This window comes from Echiichthys vipera (genome assembly GCF_963691815.1).
Source record: "Echiichthys vipera genome assembly, chromosome: 2".
NCBI classification, from domain to species: domain Eukaryota; kingdom Metazoa; phylum Chordata; class Actinopteri; order Perciformes; family Trachinidae; genus Echiichthys; species Echiichthys vipera.
This window is the reverse complement of record NC_139827.1, coordinates 8,519,139-8,538,486: the sequence shown is the minus strand read 5'-3', so window position 1 is coordinate 8,538,486 and position 19,348 is coordinate 8,519,139. Positions and strand designations below refer to the sequence as shown.

Below are 19,348 nucleotides of genomic sequence, written 5' to 3'. Positions count from 1 at the left end.
ACACTGATCCAGAAAGTGCCTTCCTGCTGTTGTGTTAGGTGGAGCTTACACACCTACAGAGGAGTAACCTGAGTGTGTGTTCATGTGTGTACCTGCCCAACCTGTCCTAACTGATTCACGAGTCTAACACGCTGAATGTCAAAGCTGTCCTAGAGGGCCGTGCATATTTTTACCTCACCCTCACTCAAACAAGCACAACTATAAATTGTGGTTTCTTTGATCACACATGTCTCGTTCTCACAAGAGATCAACAATGCAATAAACTTAAGACTTTCACCTGCCCTGAAGTGTAGGCCAAAAGAAGGACATACAGTTATGCAAAACTAAACTGATGCTTAAATAGATTTTATTACATTTTATTAAATGTAAGGTTTGCTCAGAGTTCCTATCAAGTAAGGTAAATACAGATTTGTGCTTATTTAAAAGTAAGAGTCAATACATCTAGACACTTTTTGTTTTGCTGCTCACAGGCCAAAACGTTTTGGTTTATTCTTTAACAATGATGATTATTATATTAATTTTTATTTAAAGTCTTAATCTGTATAGGAGCTATTGACTGTTGCAGGCAGATGCATGTATTGGAGTAAAAAGTGCAATATTGAAATGAAATGTAGTGGAATAGTAGTAAGGACCATTACTTCAAAATGTAAGTGCAGTACTTGAGTAAAGTTACTTTACATCACCTTGTGTGCACGTTTGTGTGGTTCTAGTGTTGGAGGAAGTATTCAGATCTTTGACATAAGTAAATATAGACATACCATGGTCTAAAAATACTCCCTTTAAAGTAAAATCCTGAATTTGAAATGTTACTGTATCTGTTTCTTGCGTAAAAGCACAAACATTAACAAAATGTTCTTAAAGTGTCAAAAGTAAAAGTACTTATTATGCAGAATGGCTCCTCGTGAAACTGTTAAAGAATATTACATTATGTTGTTATTGCTTAACAATAACAAGCTTTTAAGTGTTTTACTTTGTCAAAGTGGACACATGAATGCGTCAATAATTATAATACAGTAATATAATATTCTAAAAAGAGCCACTGCAGTATCACTACTACTTTTACTTAAGTAAAAGATCTGAGAACTGCCTCCATCACTTCTAACAAATAAATGCAATGTAAAAAGAGTATAAGGTACAATATTTTCCACTGAAATGTAGTGGAGTAGAAGCATGAAGCAGCATAATGTCAGTCAAAGTATGTCAAAAATATACTTTAGTAGATGTATTACTTTACTTAATACTTCCAATATAAAGGAACATAAGGTGGAAATATTCAAATAGCATAGTATTATAGAACTGCATCATATCATATAACTAAATGTAGTGGAGTAAAAAATATAATATATATATATATATATATATATATATCACCTTTGAAATGGAGTAGAAGTATAAATGAGATGGAAATATTAAAGTATAAGAACCTCAAATGTGTGCTTTAATGCAGTACTTGTATTTGACTACTTAAAGATAATCATATATTAGTCCTACAGTGGGGAAATGTTCATTGTTACAGCAGCAAAAGAGGATAGAGCAAATATCAAAAGCATCAATAACAGATGCAAAATATAATAATAGCCTATGCACACAGGAAAATCTCAAATTAAGCTGTTAAAAATAGCTAAAAACAGTAGAAAAAAGGGGCAAGTGACAGTAAAACACAAAAAAAACAAACAGATCCGTCAACAGGAGCCGTGTTGACTGTAAAGTAAAGGGTTAGATTTGTTCCATTATGCATTTATATCTTTACATGGTGGCGGATTTTTGGGGGTAACTTTGCTTTGTTTTACCTGCAGCAGACACGTAAACAGCCTTGCATGTGTCAGCGGTGTCTGTCCTCGCTGTGTTTGAGCAGGCGGGGACGGAGGGACGGAGGGACGGACAGAGGGAGGGAGGGAGCTGCTGCCGCCGCTGCTGCCGCTGAGAAAGAAAGAAACACCAACGCAGCGGAACAACACAAGGTAGGCTGCTTAGCTGAGAGGAGCAGCAGCAGCATGGCGGGGCTTCAGGACTTCCACCAGGGCAGCCACTGTCACAGGAAAACGTGGATCAATATACTACTGGGAATACTACAGTTACTTTTACCCTGTGTACAGCACGGAGGGGCTCAGCTGCAAGGTCTGTAACGTTACTCACCCTTTATTTAGTGTCCGCTTCGGGGGATGCAACGTTTACCGTTGAAACCGACCGTTGAAAAATGCAACGTTAATTTAGCTACACTGACTTGACAGCGACCGTTACCATGGAAAACGGGTGACAAGCTAATTTGTTCAAACGGCTAAAATTGAAATTAAAATGTTCCGGATACATTTTCATGTTAGCATATTTAGGTTTTTTATTTATTTACCAACACGGGAGAGCTAATGTTTTGTCAACCTGCTAGTTCACGCTAGCTCCCAGTTCCCTTTTGCTGTTTGGTTTAAACCGCATTGATAACTTATTAACGTATGACTGGGGCTTTAAACGGGCACTTAACGGTCACGGTTGCGTCTGTAATAAAGCGGACACGTTGCTTTAAAGCTCCCCGTAAATAGTTAAACAGCCGTGTGTTACTACATTTAGCAGGAGAGGTGTTTTCCAAGTTCGTTAGCCACCGAGCTAACCTTCCTGCTAATGAGCAGCTAGCACCACAGCTACCTTTGTCAGGCTGCCGAGGCGAAGTCATTTCCTTTTACTTGTCTGTGTTATCATGCACGCCGTTTTAGTTTGTTCATTCGTTATAGCTCAGTAAAAAGTCAGCTTTAATCCTTTAAGACTGCTTAAATGTGGTGCACTTGTTTGTTTCCCCCCCATGTTGCACCTTTACTGACAATTTTGTTTCTTGCTCCCACAAAAGCTCTGAGTCAGATGTCCACCAGTGTGGTCGAGGTCTGGCAACCCGAAGATGCAGACCCATTAGTCCAACTTCAGGTACTTTATTTATTTTTGTTTGTATGGAAGCAGGAAATGATGAGAATAATTATATGTTTAACACAGATCAGATCACCTCAACAAAATGCAGCCAGATGCATGCATGAGCACGTGTGGTTGGTGCATCCCCCATTGTGTTTGGCTCCACTTTGCTGTTGGTTGACTTGTGCATATTGTTTTTGATTGTGTGAGGAAATATCAGTGACCATACATGCACGACCATGTGGTTATTCTATTGTGCACATTTTCTATCGAGCTAGAATCGAGGGTTCAATACACGAGTCTGAAGTAAAACCAGAGCGGGAGGCCACCTGCCATGTGGCTCCTCCTTATTTTCTTTTGTACATAGTGTCCATTGTGGAGTTCAGTCAGTAGGATTGAGACAGTCTTTAGTACTTATTTGCACTACTTTCTTGCAACACTAGTGCAATTTCCAACTTCTGTAGTTTGCATGTTATGCTTTTTGTTGTGCAGTATTTTTTTATTTTATTTTTTTAGGGTCTGAGTTAGAGTTTCCCAAACATTTTCAACTGAGCATGTGGGATGCTTATGTAACCATGCAACAAGTCAAACAACAGGAATTCAGAAGTTACTGATAACCTGTCATGAGGTCACCAGCTGACTGTCATGTTACCTGAGGGGGGTGTGGCATTTTCTGCAGCCCTGAGTAAACAGATGGAAAGATAGCTTTGGTTGCTTTGAGTAGAAATAAAATCCATGCACTTACACATAAAAAACAGTTTTTTTTAGTGAAGTCTGTTAGTTTTTCAGAGATACATTTAAAATTTGATAAATATATAAAACATAAATTTTGTTTCAAAGTTTTTTTGAAATACTTATTTTGCAATCTCTACTCTGGAGTAATTCCCACCAACATACACAGACCAGAGGTATTAACACACGACTTGATTCAACATTTAAAGATAATTTTCATTTGTCGGTTTGATAAAAAAAATAAAGAGGAATGAAAGGGTGAGGTATTTTTTTTTTTTTAGTTTGTTTGTTTTTACTGATTTTTGCGTCGCAGAGCGATTGGTAGAACTGTTGACATGGTTTGGTGTCATGTTTAGATAGGCAGCAGTGCGTTGAGTGACGGTCTCAGTTACTTCTACTATGTGAAATAGAGCATGACATGGATGTCTTTCATCTATATTGCAGTGCTTCTGGTGGTCAGCTGGTTAAGTAGCGTACTCTACTGCATTTTGCTGCAGGCACATTGAAGTGGGGATGCAGGAGATACAGTGCCGTGTGCCATGATGATGCATAGTCAAAATCAAACCAGATATCAAATTTGGGCAGCACAGATTATAACTAGAGCTTGTTGCGATCTTCATCCCATACATCTTACCTGTGATTTTATAAGCATTGACTTGTGTTCTGGATATGACTACGGATCATATGTTTGTTTGGATTGTCCCCAGTCCCCTAGTGATTGTTAGATTAGTCTAGGATAAGGCAACTCTTTTACCTGCCTATTTGAGTTTCGTGTTGTGTATACATGCCCTCGTCATGTGTTTTAAATCCCTCCATTCATCTCAAAATCCCTGCAACCTTTTACATTTACAAATGGTGCTGCTTTTGAATATTCCTTGCAATTTAATGGCTCACCTGCTGCAACAGCATGTGTTCTGTTGTTGTGTTTAATCAACTGGGAAATTGTTTTTTGTCTCGTTCACTTAAGTCATTAATGTGCCACTCTTCACAGGCGCTGGGGGAATTGTAGGATATGATACAGAGGATATACATTTGAATGTCTGTTTTTGTCTTATCCAGCAAATTAAAGGCCCGATAAATGATGATACCGTATCACATTGAGTAAAAAATAATCATATTAAAATTCCTGTATCTGATATTGCCATAAAGCAGCCCCAGTCTTTGATTTGCAGCATTTCCTGACATGGTTTAATATAATCAAGGACATTTAAGAAGTAGTTGCTACCACCATGGAAACAATATACATAGTCTTTATTGGTTGATAAATCTGTATCATCATAAAGCCGTGACGTAGCCATAAGGCCCCCGATTGTTCCTATGGAAACTATTTTTTCATGCAGTACTGCTAGTGTGGGTATTTTGAGATGATTTCCTCAGGTAATTGGCAAACTGAGCCTCATTTTGCAGCCCGGCCTTGATTAGTCATGAAACTCTGAAAGAGTAAACACATTATCACACAAATCAGGATATGATTTAAGCCATGTACGTCACTTTACAATGATCAGTCGGTTGTCAATAAAATACTGACCGGTGAAATTTCCCCTCCAGAAGAATGAACTTACCTCTCTAATGCAGTATGTTGACTTGCAGAGTGTAATCTGGTTAGGGGATGGTGCGCAGCGTAACTTGATTTTCCCAGTGATTCAAGTTTACATGATTTGTGATAATTGTGTGAATGTCTGGAAGGATGCTCTGTTCTCTGAAGGAAACACATTATTAGTGCTGCAGAGTAAGATGCAGAAACACAGAGGGACTTTATTAATGTGTGTTATTTCTCACGTAAATAAATTCGATTTTTCTCCACCGCAAGTAGAACATTGAAATTATCTGTAGGATGTACAGATCGTTTATTAATCCACAGGGGATTATTCTTGTCCCCACATCACCATAGCAACACAAAACTTTACCATAATGAATAAAAATAGACCAAGTATGTAGAAGATGCTGTGTATCGTGTAGGACTGAAACAATTACTAGTTACAGAAATTCAGCGAGGCAAAATCTTTGCCTTGATGATTCGTTTAAGTCCAATCTCGTGCGTTATTCGGCCTATTCAGTGTAGGGGTCATTGTTTCACATGGAGCGTTTTTGCGAATGCACACCACTACATCTTGAAAAGGCAGAGAATAGGTTTGGGATAATTTCACACTTAAAAAAAGCCAAAGAGGTGCGATGTGTCCACTGTTAACTAGAACTGTCAAGCCACAACAGCACATCGATTGCTGTCATTGATGATTCAGCGTCTGAGCCGAAAGCAGCCCGTTATTAACATCACTTCACCGAGAGCAGCTGTTCCGGTTTAAGGAGGGCTGTTGCCGTAGTTACGGATAAACAGGAATATAATGCATAACGTTAGCTATCCTCGTGAATGCTTCTATGTTTGGTTTTCATGAATGTTAAACATAACGTCACCTTCCTGGTCTGACTTTATATTTTTGTTTTAGGAAATGTGTCGGTCGCATTTTGTACGTTGCTTGTATTCCTGATAATATCTATCTCTAATTAATTTTCAAAATTAATTTATTTGTCTTTGAAACCTGTTTCGTCTCATGTAGAATTTTATGCACCACTTTGAATTGTTTACTTAAATGGTAAACTTATTCATGTTAAATTGCGAGTGTATTGCCTCCAACACAAACACATCTCGTCTTTCACTCTCTCCCCCTCAAGCACACACTCAAATGCAAACAAGCACACGAACACACACACACACACACACACACACACACACACACTCTCTCTCACCCCTGTTAGGTTACCACATCAAATAGGCCTACCCCAGACATAATATATATTTTTTTCAAAATAACGGATATTATAATTCATTTGTACGCAAAATTACGATATATTTTCTATCTGATTACTCGAGTAATCGATGGAATAATCGATGGAATAATCGATGGGATAATCGGTAGAATACGCAATTACAAAAAGATTTGATAGCTGCAGCCCTTGTATCTTGTAAAAAGATTGGCTTCAAAAGAAAGATTAAAAACTTACTTGCACCAGACATCAACATTATCAAGCTTAATTACCAACTTCTGTCGGTGAGAACTGTGAGAACTACAGTAGACTGCCACTGCCGGCATAAATTGTTGCCTGCTGTCTAACCCTTGGAGTCAGGGTGGAAAAGATCTATTGCCAGTTTTAGTTTCCCAAGGATATTCCATTTTTCTGCTTGATTTATTTACAGTGATCATATTTTATGCAAAATAAAACCTTTGACATTCCAAGCAATAAAAAGCAGATGCACAGTGAATCATATCTGAGCACTTGGTGGTGTAGGTGCATCAAACCTCTTGTTTATGAATATCATCACAGTAGCCAGAAGGCAGTTTGGCATACCAGCAGACTTTCATCCCACAGAGCCTCCTGATGTGGTTCTTTCTAGGCCACAGTGTGAATGTAGAATAAATGGGTTGCAGTTTGCAGTTTTGGCCATATTGACTAAAGTTTATTTTTATTTCCTTGCTAGGTGGAGAAGGAACGAAGAAAAGATGGTCTTCCACTAGAAGACAGGTAAGCTTTTTTTTAGCTTCTTCGGGGACATTAGAAAACTGAAATTCTTCTGTGGGTTTTTTCACACATTCATACACACTCATGACAGTCAGTAGCCCTAGGTAATAAGTGTGAAAGACATTAAACTTTCTCACTATGCTAGTTCAAACACCAGTCGGTGAAAGTGACACCTACATTCAGCAGTTTAAGAAAATCACTTGCATAAAGTTAATAAAAGGTTTCCACCTGTTCATGAGTGGCACTTCAGATTGTGTAGAGACTTTCCATCAGGCCACATAATTACCAACAAACCCCAAACCAGCATACAGATTGCATCATACTGAAGTGTTTTCTTGTGTATAATGTGGACTACAATTACACTGTAAGACATGGCATGAAAGCAGGGCTGCGGCGTGGGTTTGGTTTGTGAACAGCCCAGTGGAAAAAACAAGCCTTCCTCTGCATCACCAGAGAACAACTTTGTGCTGTAGTCAAGACGAGCAGTTTTACTTTAATGTGAACATATTCAACAAACTACAGATGATGGCACAGCTGTGTTAAATGGTTAATTTGCCAAATTAAACTGTAGCTGTTTGGTGACATGTTTTTTTTTGTATTCACACAGACAAACGGCGAGGTGTGGTTTTATTTTAATAGGGCTGAAGCTTTCTAAAGAGGCGTTTAAAAGTCTCCTTTCTATGCAGGCTATGTTGTTTATGTTGGTGAGTGAGGGGGTGTGTGACGGAGAGAGTTTTTGGGGGCGTGTGTTAGAGAGGCACAGAACCAAATTCCTGACTAATTTTAGAACTCCTTAAAAGGGAAAAGGAGGGTAGGTCTGTCTTCCCCCAGCTGTTTTTGTTCCTTCAGAAAATTGTTTGGGAAATAGAAAATTGCTGCAAAATATCAATAAGAAACAGAGTAATCTTCAGGTTTGTTTGGTCTTCTCATAGATGTTAAATACACTTTTTAAGTCTTACATATTCTAGCATTTGTGCTTGTTTGTGCTCCTTGATTATCTTTCTAGAGAAGCACTGCCAGTAAAGTAAAGAGTATATATGTAAACTTCCCCACACTTAAGTGTTCCTGGCCTAGAATTTTGTACCTTAACACATTGCATACAATTTAGTTGACTTGTCTGTGCTAGTTGTTTGAGCATGATTTTAATGGTACCTTTACTACTGAGTTACTGCAATGCCATGATATTATGAGTTTGATACAAAAATTCCAAATCTGTGTTACAATATTACTATTATATAATCTGAGTGTTACTATAATGTAGCATCTCAAATTGGGCTGGGAGACTACACGTCTATATTACTGCATTTAAACTTGGGGTATGGAGTTTTAATATGTGGTTGTTTACGAGCCTGGGTCAATTGAAGGAAAAGCTGCTATCAAGTTGCATTATGGAAAATGTAGGATTCAGTGTTTTTGGAGCTTTACTCCTACTAAAGAGTAAAAGACATGATTTGGGCTGCACGATATGAGAAATTACATTTATATAGCGCCTTTCTAGCCAAGCAAGATGCCACCAGCTCATCAAGATGTAATCTGATCAATTACACACAAATGGCACAGCGATCGGGAGTATCTTACACAGTATTGCCCAAGGACACTAAAACATGCGGATCGCTCTACCTCCTCAGCAGCATTCGCCCCATACATTACAGGGTACTCTAAAATGCAACAAATTGCTTGTTGAATTAAAAAAAATAGCTGAAGGAAATTCTTTCCAACATTATTTTTTTGAACAAATTGAACATTGAACTGAACACAAAGGGCACAGTTAATAGTTACATTTTACAGTGCAATTTTTTACAGATACTATTCTTCAACTAAAAATGTGTTGATAGGCCTCTACTGTTTGTTTTTTGTTTGTTTGTTTTTTTACCATTATTTTCTGTCTTTTTCAAGTCCTTTATGAAAGTGCGATAAATAAATTACTGGAGTACTTCTTTAAAGTAACAAGCTTTCAGTCTTAATATGAAGTTAATTTAGTTCACATGCAGCAAACTGTTGCTGAACAGTGTGGGAATATGGCTATTTTTAAGTCCAGGGAGGTGAGAGGCAAAGAGGCTTCGTAGTGCTGGTTGACCTCGAGACCTCCAGAGCTGTGGGCTGTGAGGCCTCTCGTGCCAGGGTTATCAGGCTCTTGGCAGGCCTGCCATGACTCTCGCCCAGCCTAAAGAGCAAAGCAGACTGCAGAGGTTAATGATATCTTTATCTGAATCGGGTCTTGTGTCAAAATGTCTTGGCTGTTTTCCTTTTCCAGTTGTTTCCACTTAAATCTCCACCCAATCATTTCTAAAATACCTTTGCTCCTTCTTTTCTTTAAGTTAAAAAGTTATTTCCCAGACTTACTTCAATATAGTGTTAATACTAGCATTTTAACATCCCTGTTACTTATTTATTGTTTCCCTGATTTCTGGAAATGCTTGTGAACACCATTGACCTAACCTCTCCCCTGGAGTAGGGCTGAGGTCACTGCTAACATTGACTTTATTTGAGTAAGATCCAGGAGATCATATTGCGCCAAACATAACTTGTTATTTTTGTACCGTGGCTGTGGAGAGAACCCTTGGAGTACAGCTCAGTGGCATGTTTGTTGAGAGGCTGAGTTTTTCTGTAAGGCTAGCTGCTTTTGAATTCAGAGAAACCGAGTTTCTAATACACATGTACCACCTCCAAAGCAGCACACAGGAACTCGACACTACATGAGAACCTGACACTACTCAACATTAAAGAGGGCACAGTGTGTTTACTACTTTGTTTTTAAGCACTGAATCTAGCTATTGGATATTGATACTAGGTAGTTTTACGCGTGCATTAGTAAGCATATTTACACTGTACACTTCTTTTATTCCAGATCATGAAATGAATCTGATTTTAAATTTGATAGCTGCTGACCTTAGATAGCCGATATATATCATCGGTCTGCCATCCAACAATACCTCCTCTGCAAAGGCTCATGACCTCATTTTCCCTTCACATTTGACCCCTCATATGCACGCACGCACACACACACGCACGCACGCACGCACACACGCACGCACACACACACAGAGCTTTTCCACTCTGACTAACTCTGACACTTTGAAGTTATACTATATGGCAAGTAATAAATTAACAAACAATTGGAACTGCAGAGAGCATGAGATAGAAACGCTTGTTATGTAATAGAGTATAGAGTGTCCCTCTGTTATCAAGTCTCCGCCGCAGGCTTATTTGGTCATTGGGTTGTATAATTGCAATCCCACATGCTAAATCTACAGCTGGGAGAAAGAAAGGGAAATTGTTGAAATTGTAATCTCACTGGTGTTAAACCATGAGTCAGTGTGACAGTTCAGCGGACGAATGAATGGCTATAACTCGTGCCAATAGTGAAAAGCAGGAACTTAGTGTTAGTGACAGTAGGTTACAATGTATGTCTACAAATAATGTCTACCAAATAACAGCAGTGTCTGTTTTACTTAAATAAAAAAAGAACCTGCTATGGTGTTTAGGTCTCGCTAGATGGTAGGCCATCGTATTAACATCATGAAATATAAAAGGAGGAAGGGATTTTTTCGTTAGTTTTTTTGCCACAGCTATCTTTGCTTTTGTGTGTGTGTGTGTGTGTGTGTGTGTGTGAATCTCCACTTGAGCACCTGGATCACTCATGTAAAGAAATCCAACTAGGATGTACACTGTGACTGTGTGCCACAGTCATTTAAATGGTTGATGTTGCATTAGATTAATTTGTGTATACATCCTCAATGGGAGCAAAATCTAGATCTCGTCAAAAACTGGAGAGATGTATCCCTTTCAAACAGATAAAAAGCATCTTCGTGTGCACGCACGCGCACTTTCTCTGTATGTGACCTTAATTAACTGAGATAGCCTGGAGAAGACGTTGCTGAACCATCCAGACAACTAAGCTCGTCTGGGACAGGTCTGCTCTGTGTCCCCAGAGTCAAAACTAAACATGGAGAGGCAGCGTTCAGTGTTTATGCTCCACAAACCTGGAACAAACTTTCAGAAAACTGCAGGTCTGCTGCAACTCTCAGTTCTTTTAAATCAAGACTGAAGCCTTTTCTGTTTTACGCTGCTTTTCAGTAAACAAAACCATTTATTAACTGCTTGTTCTGCACCGTAGCTTCTATTTCATGTCTTGCAAATGATACTTAATTGAAAACCGAAAATCCCTTTTCAGAACTTTTTTTTCGCCTGCTTTTGCCTTGTAGTCCACTTTCCTTGTAGTGGTTTAAGTCCACTTGTCTTGTAGCGACAGGCAGAATTGATCCACTGCCAGGTATAGTTATGTTTTATCTTTATTAAAAGTTTATTTCATGCGTTTCTTTCCAATGCTTTTAATGCACTTTGAATTACCTTGTTGTTCAGTTGTGCTATACAAATAAACCTGCCTTGCCTTGTGAGTTCTGCAATAATTGAATTCAATTATTTTTGTGCACGTACACTCCGTGGGTTGGAAATTGAAAGACAGATGTATTTTGGAGTGCATGTTTTTCTGCCTTTTCTGTGCCTATTATTCTACCAAGTTACATCCATTACCAACATTGCTTTCTTCACCCATTTAATTGCCTATAAATCTATCTTTGTGACATCAGTATCTGTAAAGGAAATGGCTCACAGGCTTTGTGTGTACATTTTCTTGTGTGGTTCAGGCTCCTATTATCCATTGTGGATAATTATTCCAGTTCAGTTCTGATCAGATTCTCCTTTTTTTCTTAAATTCCTTTCTTGATTCTTGTTGCGGCACTGATGTAAAAACCAGCACCTATTGATTGGCTGGAGCGGAAGGAGGATAAAGATTGGGGGGTTTTTAGCCTTTGTCGGTGCACTTTTCGTTTCTGTTGTCTCAGCATTGACCCTTTTTCGCTTCCTTGTCAATTGACTACATAGGCTGAACTGCTGCTCAGAAAGTAATCCAGTTCAGTAGAGCTTTGGCACAGGTGGCAAGTTAACTATGTAAAATACAACCAGCAAACCGTTGCCATTTTTACCTGTCCTCTGCAGAAATAACCCTTCTCCAAAATCTACATCACCACTAGTCAAAATATCCTCTTAACCAGTGGTAGTTTTCAGACTTTTACATAATTAATTATGCCTGATGCGTCCATTTTTATTTCAACAAAACAGTATATCACGTCTGTAAGTCTTGTTGTAGACAAACACTGTACTGTTCAACACTAACCGCATCAACCAAAAAAAGAAGATGCATCTCTGTACAACACTCTCGGACCTGCCTGTTAACTGTGGCCGTCCCCACTGTCAACAGATTGAAATGAGATCAGTCTGATATCCTGCACATGAAGTTCACACTGTTAACGTTTTCACTAGGATGGCCACAGTATGTCCATCAACTATTATCAATCTGCAGTCAATAATATCATTTACACAAACAGGTTTTTATTTGTAGGAATGTTTACTTTAGAACACATTATGGAAATCCACAACACATATTGTAAATTAGATTGCTGCCTTAAAAGGAAACCACGTACTCGGATAGCACATTTGCATGTATTATCTAACCTTGTGTACTGTACTCCATTTATGCACATGTATCCTTGGAAGTCTATACAGCATTGCATGTTTCTTTCTGTGTCAAATACAGGGATTGAGAGAGCAGGTCATTTCAACATTTAATGTTTTTATTTTGGTTCCACTTTTCCCCCCAAACTATCCTGTATTCCTTCCCCTTTTAGAGTGACACGATAAAGCAGCTTGACAAAGAGTCCAGTGTTTTTGCACGGTCCAATAACAGACTCATTGTGTCACCTTTTTAGAATCTTGCAAATCCCACAGCTGCTTCCTTACAGTTATTAGGAGCTGCTTTATGAGACATGCCCCGGCAGCAGGAGAAGGTGTCAGCAATTGTTCATGGTGGAAACTGTAAAATGTTCCATAGGAATAATCAAAGTTAGTTTTTTATGAGATAAAAGTACAGCTGATTTTGATGATAAACATAAAGACAGTAAACAAAACTAAAATTCACTTTGGATATATCAGGATAGGGTTAACATCAGGGAGATTGCAGACTTGATTAAGGTGGTAGTTGTGTAAGATACTTGTGTAAAAGAGTGAGTTGCCTCAGAGTGAGTTTTGTTTCTTACAAAATCTTTTATTCCTGATGAAGTGTTTTGAAATCATGCCAGCGTGCAACCCTGAGCCTGCAGGTTGTGCAGATGTTTTGCTTTAAATGCATTGTTCAGAAAATCTAATGAGGGAAACTTTTAGCACTCTAAGTGTTATTCGTCATGGAGTTTATGTGAACTTAATGAGGAGATACAGTTTATACTACTGTGATCAGCTGTTCAGGTCATGTCATCCATCCTTAGAAAGTTACTGCTGACAGGATTCCTATCACTTGACAGTCTGGTGATGATGTGTAAAGAGATGACTCCCCTCAAAGTCTGAACATGCTCTTTGCTGCAGCACTGTGTTGGTGATGGAGTAAATATGGTTCTTCGTTGTTCAGCTTCCTACCTTTTCACTTGTAACGGGCTGACTGTGGCTCAGGGGTTGAGTGGGTCGTCATTTGAGAGATCGGCAGTTCGATCCCAGGCTTCTCCAGTCTGCATGACCTTGGGCAAGAAACTGAACCCCAAGTTGCTCACCGTGCTGTGAATGTGGTGTGAATGGTTGGATTAGATTAGATGGTATGTAGTTGTCCACTGCCATCAGTGTGAATGTCCGTGTGAAAGGGTGAACATAGCAGTAGTGTAAAAGCATCTCGAGTACCGTAGTCAGAAGACTAGAAATCCGTGATAATCTTTAAGCATTTTGTAATTCAAGTGTTCTGGCTAGTTAGTTAGTTAGTTAGTTAGTTAGTTTGTTTGTTTGTTTGTTTGTTTGTTACGATTGGCTTCGGAGACAGCTGCTGCTTCAAATTAATTTTTTTTGTTCCTGTTTACCTACTGCAGCTTCAAGGCTTGTTGTGTGTCGATGCTGGTGAACACACTGGTAGAAATACGAACTGGTGTGCTAGGTTAGAGCTGAAGTGATTAGTCGATCAACAGAAAATTAAACAAATATTTTGATCAAATACTTCTTTGTGATATGTGATGGGAAACGGAGTACATTTGGTATTGGCTTGATGCTACTATATTTTCCAATTATTCATTAATTTGGCAGTAGCATGGCTGTTGTTGGATCTAGTAGGGAAATGAAAACGTACAGAAAAGTGACTTCCTTAAAGATGGCTACTAACCACTCTGTGTGAAATGTAGTCCTTTCACTTGCTTGCTTCTGTTGGTCAACAACTGTGTGAATCATCTGTCAACTGGGTCCAGTCAGGCTTTCACTCATGCAAACACATACTGTACATGCACAGCTTGGAATCAACGGCTTCTTAAAGGTACCCGTTAACAGAACACACACACACACACACACACACACACACACACACACACACACACACACACACACACACACACACACACACACACACACACACACACACACACACACACACACACACACACACACACACACACACACACACACACACACACACACACACACACACACACACAAACATATTTAACATTAATATACGTATATGATGTTTTACATTGTCTAGAGATTCTAGAAATGACCACTTATAAAATAAGCCATATGGCCAATATCTTATCAGTCAGGCTCTAATTTAGTGTAAAGGCAAAGGTATCATTGAAGATGTTTTTTTTTTATCTTTTGCATAGTAAAATACCTTTCTGAACTTAGTCAGAACTTAGTTTGTTGGCAACTATGCTAGCTATGATAGTGAGGATATACCTGTATAAATTGTGACCACTATTAATTTAGCAGTGTGCAACTTTTTGTACTGTATAATACGGTTCTATTGTATTTTGTGTGATGTTTTGTGCAAGATGAGTAATCGTGTCAAACGTAGTGTTATCCAACACATTTGAGCCATGTGTTTTCTAAAATAAATTATGATCCATGACCTCCAGTACTTTGTGTGGTAGTTATCTAATTTCTGTGCTGGCGTGATCATTGTGCCTTTGTTTGGCAGGGAAGTTGATCATTTGAGAAGCAGCTGGGGGCAATAATAGTTTTGACTTTTAATTCATCTCTGTGAACTGTCACATGCTCTGTTGTAAAGGGCACACAAGGTTCCTGTCAGTGTTTAAGTAAAATATACAAGCACAGATGTTTCAATTTCTTATGTCTTTAAAGTTTTTAATAAAACTATTGAGATTCAAATATTGTCCTTTAGCCTAATTATTGAATCTCTTGCACCTCTCTTCTCCACCAGCTCCTCTCTATATACGCGAGAAAATGGGAGGCCTTTGCATTTTCAGCCCCCAGCGTTGGAGTTTGGGACGCAGTAAGTACACTTTCTAGTTTGCTATGACCTGCCTTAACAAGCAAAGACGTTATTAATTTTGCTCTGTAAATGATGAAACCTTTTACTTCACACACAATAACAAGTACTGCATTTCACCATCTCTGTGTTTTCTTGAGTAATGTGGAAAAACTCCACTGACTTGATTTATGTTGAGTTAAAATAAGACTGGTGTCCTAGCAAGGGGCCTGTCGCTGTGCCACAGAAAGGGAAGATTTCATAACGCAAGGGTCCCTTCGATCTTAAAGAACAGACAGGATATCCAAGTATGGCAGTAAGCTCCCCTTCCCAGCATCCAGACACATACTGGAGAGGGTTGACCCCACTCAAAAAGGTTAAGAACTTCACTGTTTGCTTCTATACTCAAAACAGAAAGAATATCAGACGTAATGTTGTGGTTGGACAGCGGTCCCCGATGCCCCTGTTAAAAAGTAAACAGTCACAAGCAGCTTCTATTTTCTAGAATTTTGCTTCATACTTCTGGGATGTAGAAAGCAGGCAAATGACCAAAACTTCTAATATTATTGGATAAATATTTGGAGACTGAAATACTGATTTGCAGCTGTGATCAAAATAGGAATATGAGATCAGAGTCCCACATGGCAGTTTGTGGTTTCCTTTTTTCTGTGCGATCTGTGGGAACAGTCGAAATTATACTGTTCAGTACCACCAGAAGTATTGAGTAGTAAGTAATCTTGAAGATGTGACTAGAGGATGTGTTCGAACTATTGGGAGGCAGTGATTTAGAAAAGAAAAAATAGAGTAAATTCAATATTAAAAAGGGAAGTAAAAATTAGTTTAAAGTAAACTTGCCCAGATGAACTGCAGTTCCAGACACACTTCATTATCTGTGTCACAGCTTGCGCATGCTCGGCTGTCTGGCTTGCTGATATGTGTTGATCGTTTTGAGACAGTATTTGCAGCAGACTGCATCATGATGCAGCTAGGAAGCGATCCTGTCTGCCCATGTCCAAAAATGTGTTTGTGCTTATTAGGTGAAAAATATTTGTTTAATCCAGAAACACTGCACACTTCCCCGGGTTTATAGTTAAAAAGAAAACGCAGAAAACACTTTATTCAACAACTCCAATTTCAGATCTCCTGTATTCTGTTCTGCACGATTTTCAGTTGCTTAAAATGGAAGTTAAGTCAAACTCTCACACACAAGCAGGAAGTGAGAGATTCGTCAGTTGAGGCTTGACAGAACATCTCAAATTAAAATGTCAAGAATGTGATAATGGTATGTTGTAGTCTGGTTGAATTTATAGTGTGAAACTATTTTTTACCAGTGGTGTATTCACCTAAAATTAGCGGCCTAAATCACCACAAATGGCTTTTATTTTGTGTTCAAAAGTACTGAAATTAATGCTGACATTTGCACTTAGTCTTTACATACATTTTTTTAACCCACATGCATACATATTAGATCATATATCTGTACGTAATATCACAATATTTCACTCTATAGTGCCTGCATTGTGGATAATTTTATATGGATCTCCAAATGGAATTGATTTTACCACACATACTATTTAGAAAAGTGAAGTTAAACTACATTTATAATACAGCCACCTTTGAATTACTGGGCTTTCTCCAGGCACTCGTGTACACGCAGTCCATCATGAACCCACACCAATTAGATCAGGGTTTCTCCTCAACCCAACTTCATGTGCTGCTTTGTGTATCACTGTGTCCACTTCTGTTTAAACTGTGACAGACTTTTGACCCGATCACTGCATCAATCGAATTGCGAAGGGAAGACAGAGTGTACATAGTCTGTAATGTCTGCACTAGAGATTCAGGTCAGAATTTTCCAGTGAAGGTTCAGCATGTGGATATCATATTGCAGATATAGACACATACTGTATGTCAACTATCAGAGCGCATAAGTCCCGAGTTTCTTTTGCATGCTAACCAAATATATTTGCAGAATAAGCATTGCAAATGTTTGAAAACATTGCACACAAGACCATACAAGTACTTGTTCAACATTTAACAGCCTGACTCTTTGTAGACTCAAGGTGCTGATTGGAATAACCAGTTCTTCTCGTAGTACATTGAGTAATATGTTACATTCCAAAACTGGTTCTCGCTGCTGTGTCGCCACTTTTGTGTTGTGACAGCAGCATCCATGAAACATTTCTAGACAACATTTTGACAGTTCTCAGTGTGTATGGTGTGCATTCATCTGAGTGTTTTTAAAGGGTAATATGCACACTGAAGAAAATCTAAATAGCAACAAAAACTAAATAAAAGTTTCTTGCAAGATGTTCTGTATGTTTTGTAGATGATGTAGTTTAGTATGCATGTCGAATACATTGAAGAATAATACTCTGTAGTTTCTGTGTTCTGGATAAACAAGTTAATTTAGTTTAGCTAAATTCAATTTGTCGTTCGCTGACAGGAGATGAAAGCATGAACATGTCAAATAATAAGCTTCATCAAATACAAAACCTTTGTAAACGCATATGAGCTAATCGTGACAACAAACAGATTATCAATATAATGCAATGCAAAGCAAAACAAGAACATAAACTGTGGCTTTAAAACAGAGAAAGATTAAGCTACTAACACTGAACAATGAAAATGTGGTAGTATTTGTTGCAAAGCTACAGAATTGGATTGCATGTTATTGTATAGAGGTTACTGTTATTGTTACCACCCTCTGTATATCCAAAGAAAACAATATATAATAGCATTTAGCTATGCATACACTTTGTGTGAAAACACATTAATTAGAACATAAGGTTATAAACAGAGATTTGTATTTTAATTGAATTGGACATATAAACAAATTATGAATTTAATTAATTGAAGTGTTTATGAAAGGGGCAGGGGTAAGAAGTATCAATTGGTTGCCTACGTTTGGGTGTGTGACATGTCTCTGTATAAGATAATCTAGCAGAAATGGCCAAACCCAGAGAGCTAATCTTTCTTCTGCTGTAACCCAAAGCCTTTCCATGTCCTTATTTATATAGATGTCATTTTACTTATTACACTGGGGCCTTTCTGAGATTAAAAATTAGGATCTTATATTTGTTTCCCATCTGTTGATAAAGAGGCAAATAGCTGGTTCTTCTCTTACAGCCTTCAAATATTGACAGAATGCAAAACACTAGTTATTCAATGACTCCCTTGACTTACTAAAGTGAATTACAAGGCGTATCTCTAACTTTAAACACGGACACCTTTTTCCCCCCCCAGGTTTGCCCATCTACGTACATATTAAATGGGACCCAAAGGATTAAGTTGATTTGTTAACTTTTAATCGATTTGTTAAACATTGTAAAGTGTAAGAAGAGAAATGCAATAGTCTTGTTTGGTGTTTTATATACAGGATAACCATCAACTCATCAGCTTGTATAATGTGACATTGCGTGAAATAAACATTTTATCCCGATGTAAATTAACTATTAAATTATATATTTTTAAAATTAACCGCTAGAACCACTCCAGTCCTGAAGGATTAAAAAAGCCGCAGTACGATTGAATTTAATATAGGTTTCTTAGAGCCCTCATGGATAAGCTAACCTTTAGATAGCTGTGTATTAACCATTTGATGCCCTTAAAAGTTGTTGTATACCCCCAGTATCTCAATTTGCTGTGGTGTCAGGGGTTAAGGCTGCGTGCAGAGCCCTTATATAAGATGCTGTTCTGTCTGTCCTTATAGGCCGCTGGGGCTGCCAAGAGCTGAAACCATATATATACACAACCCCAGCCAGGAAGTTCCTGTGACACTGCTGTCAATGTTTACATCCAGCAGGCATTTTTACATACCTTTCTTTCACAGAAGAGTAAGTGTATGTGTATGTGTGTGTGTGTGTGTGTTTTTAGCTGCACTATATGTTCACAAGTAATAATGTTGCGTATCATTGT

General features: G+C 38.3%; 1 protein-coding gene across 4 annotated transcripts in view; it reads left to right on the top strand.

The window, feature by feature from the left end:
* Window positions 1–1,944: 1,944 nt before the first annotated feature.
* tmem131l (transmembrane 131 like) overlaps window positions 1,945–19,348 on the top strand; it is a 36,476-nt gene continuing 19,072 nt past the window's right edge. For all 4 annotated transcript variants that reach the window (XM_083937933.1, XM_083937931.1, XM_083937932.1 and 1 more), the window contains exons 1-5: window positions 1,945–2,118; window positions 2,837–2,910; window positions 7,100–7,143; window positions 15,383–15,454; window positions 19,143–19,266. In XM_083937933.1, the coding sequence (XP_083794059.1) occupies window positions 1,995–2,118; window positions 2,837–2,910; window positions 7,100–7,143; window positions 15,383–15,454; window positions 19,143–19,266 (438 nt within the window). In that variant the 5' untranslated portion in view covers window positions 1,945–1,994. The remainder of the gene's footprint in view (window positions 2,119–2,836; window positions 2,911–7,099; window positions 7,144–15,382; window positions 15,455–19,142; window positions 19,267–19,348) is intronic.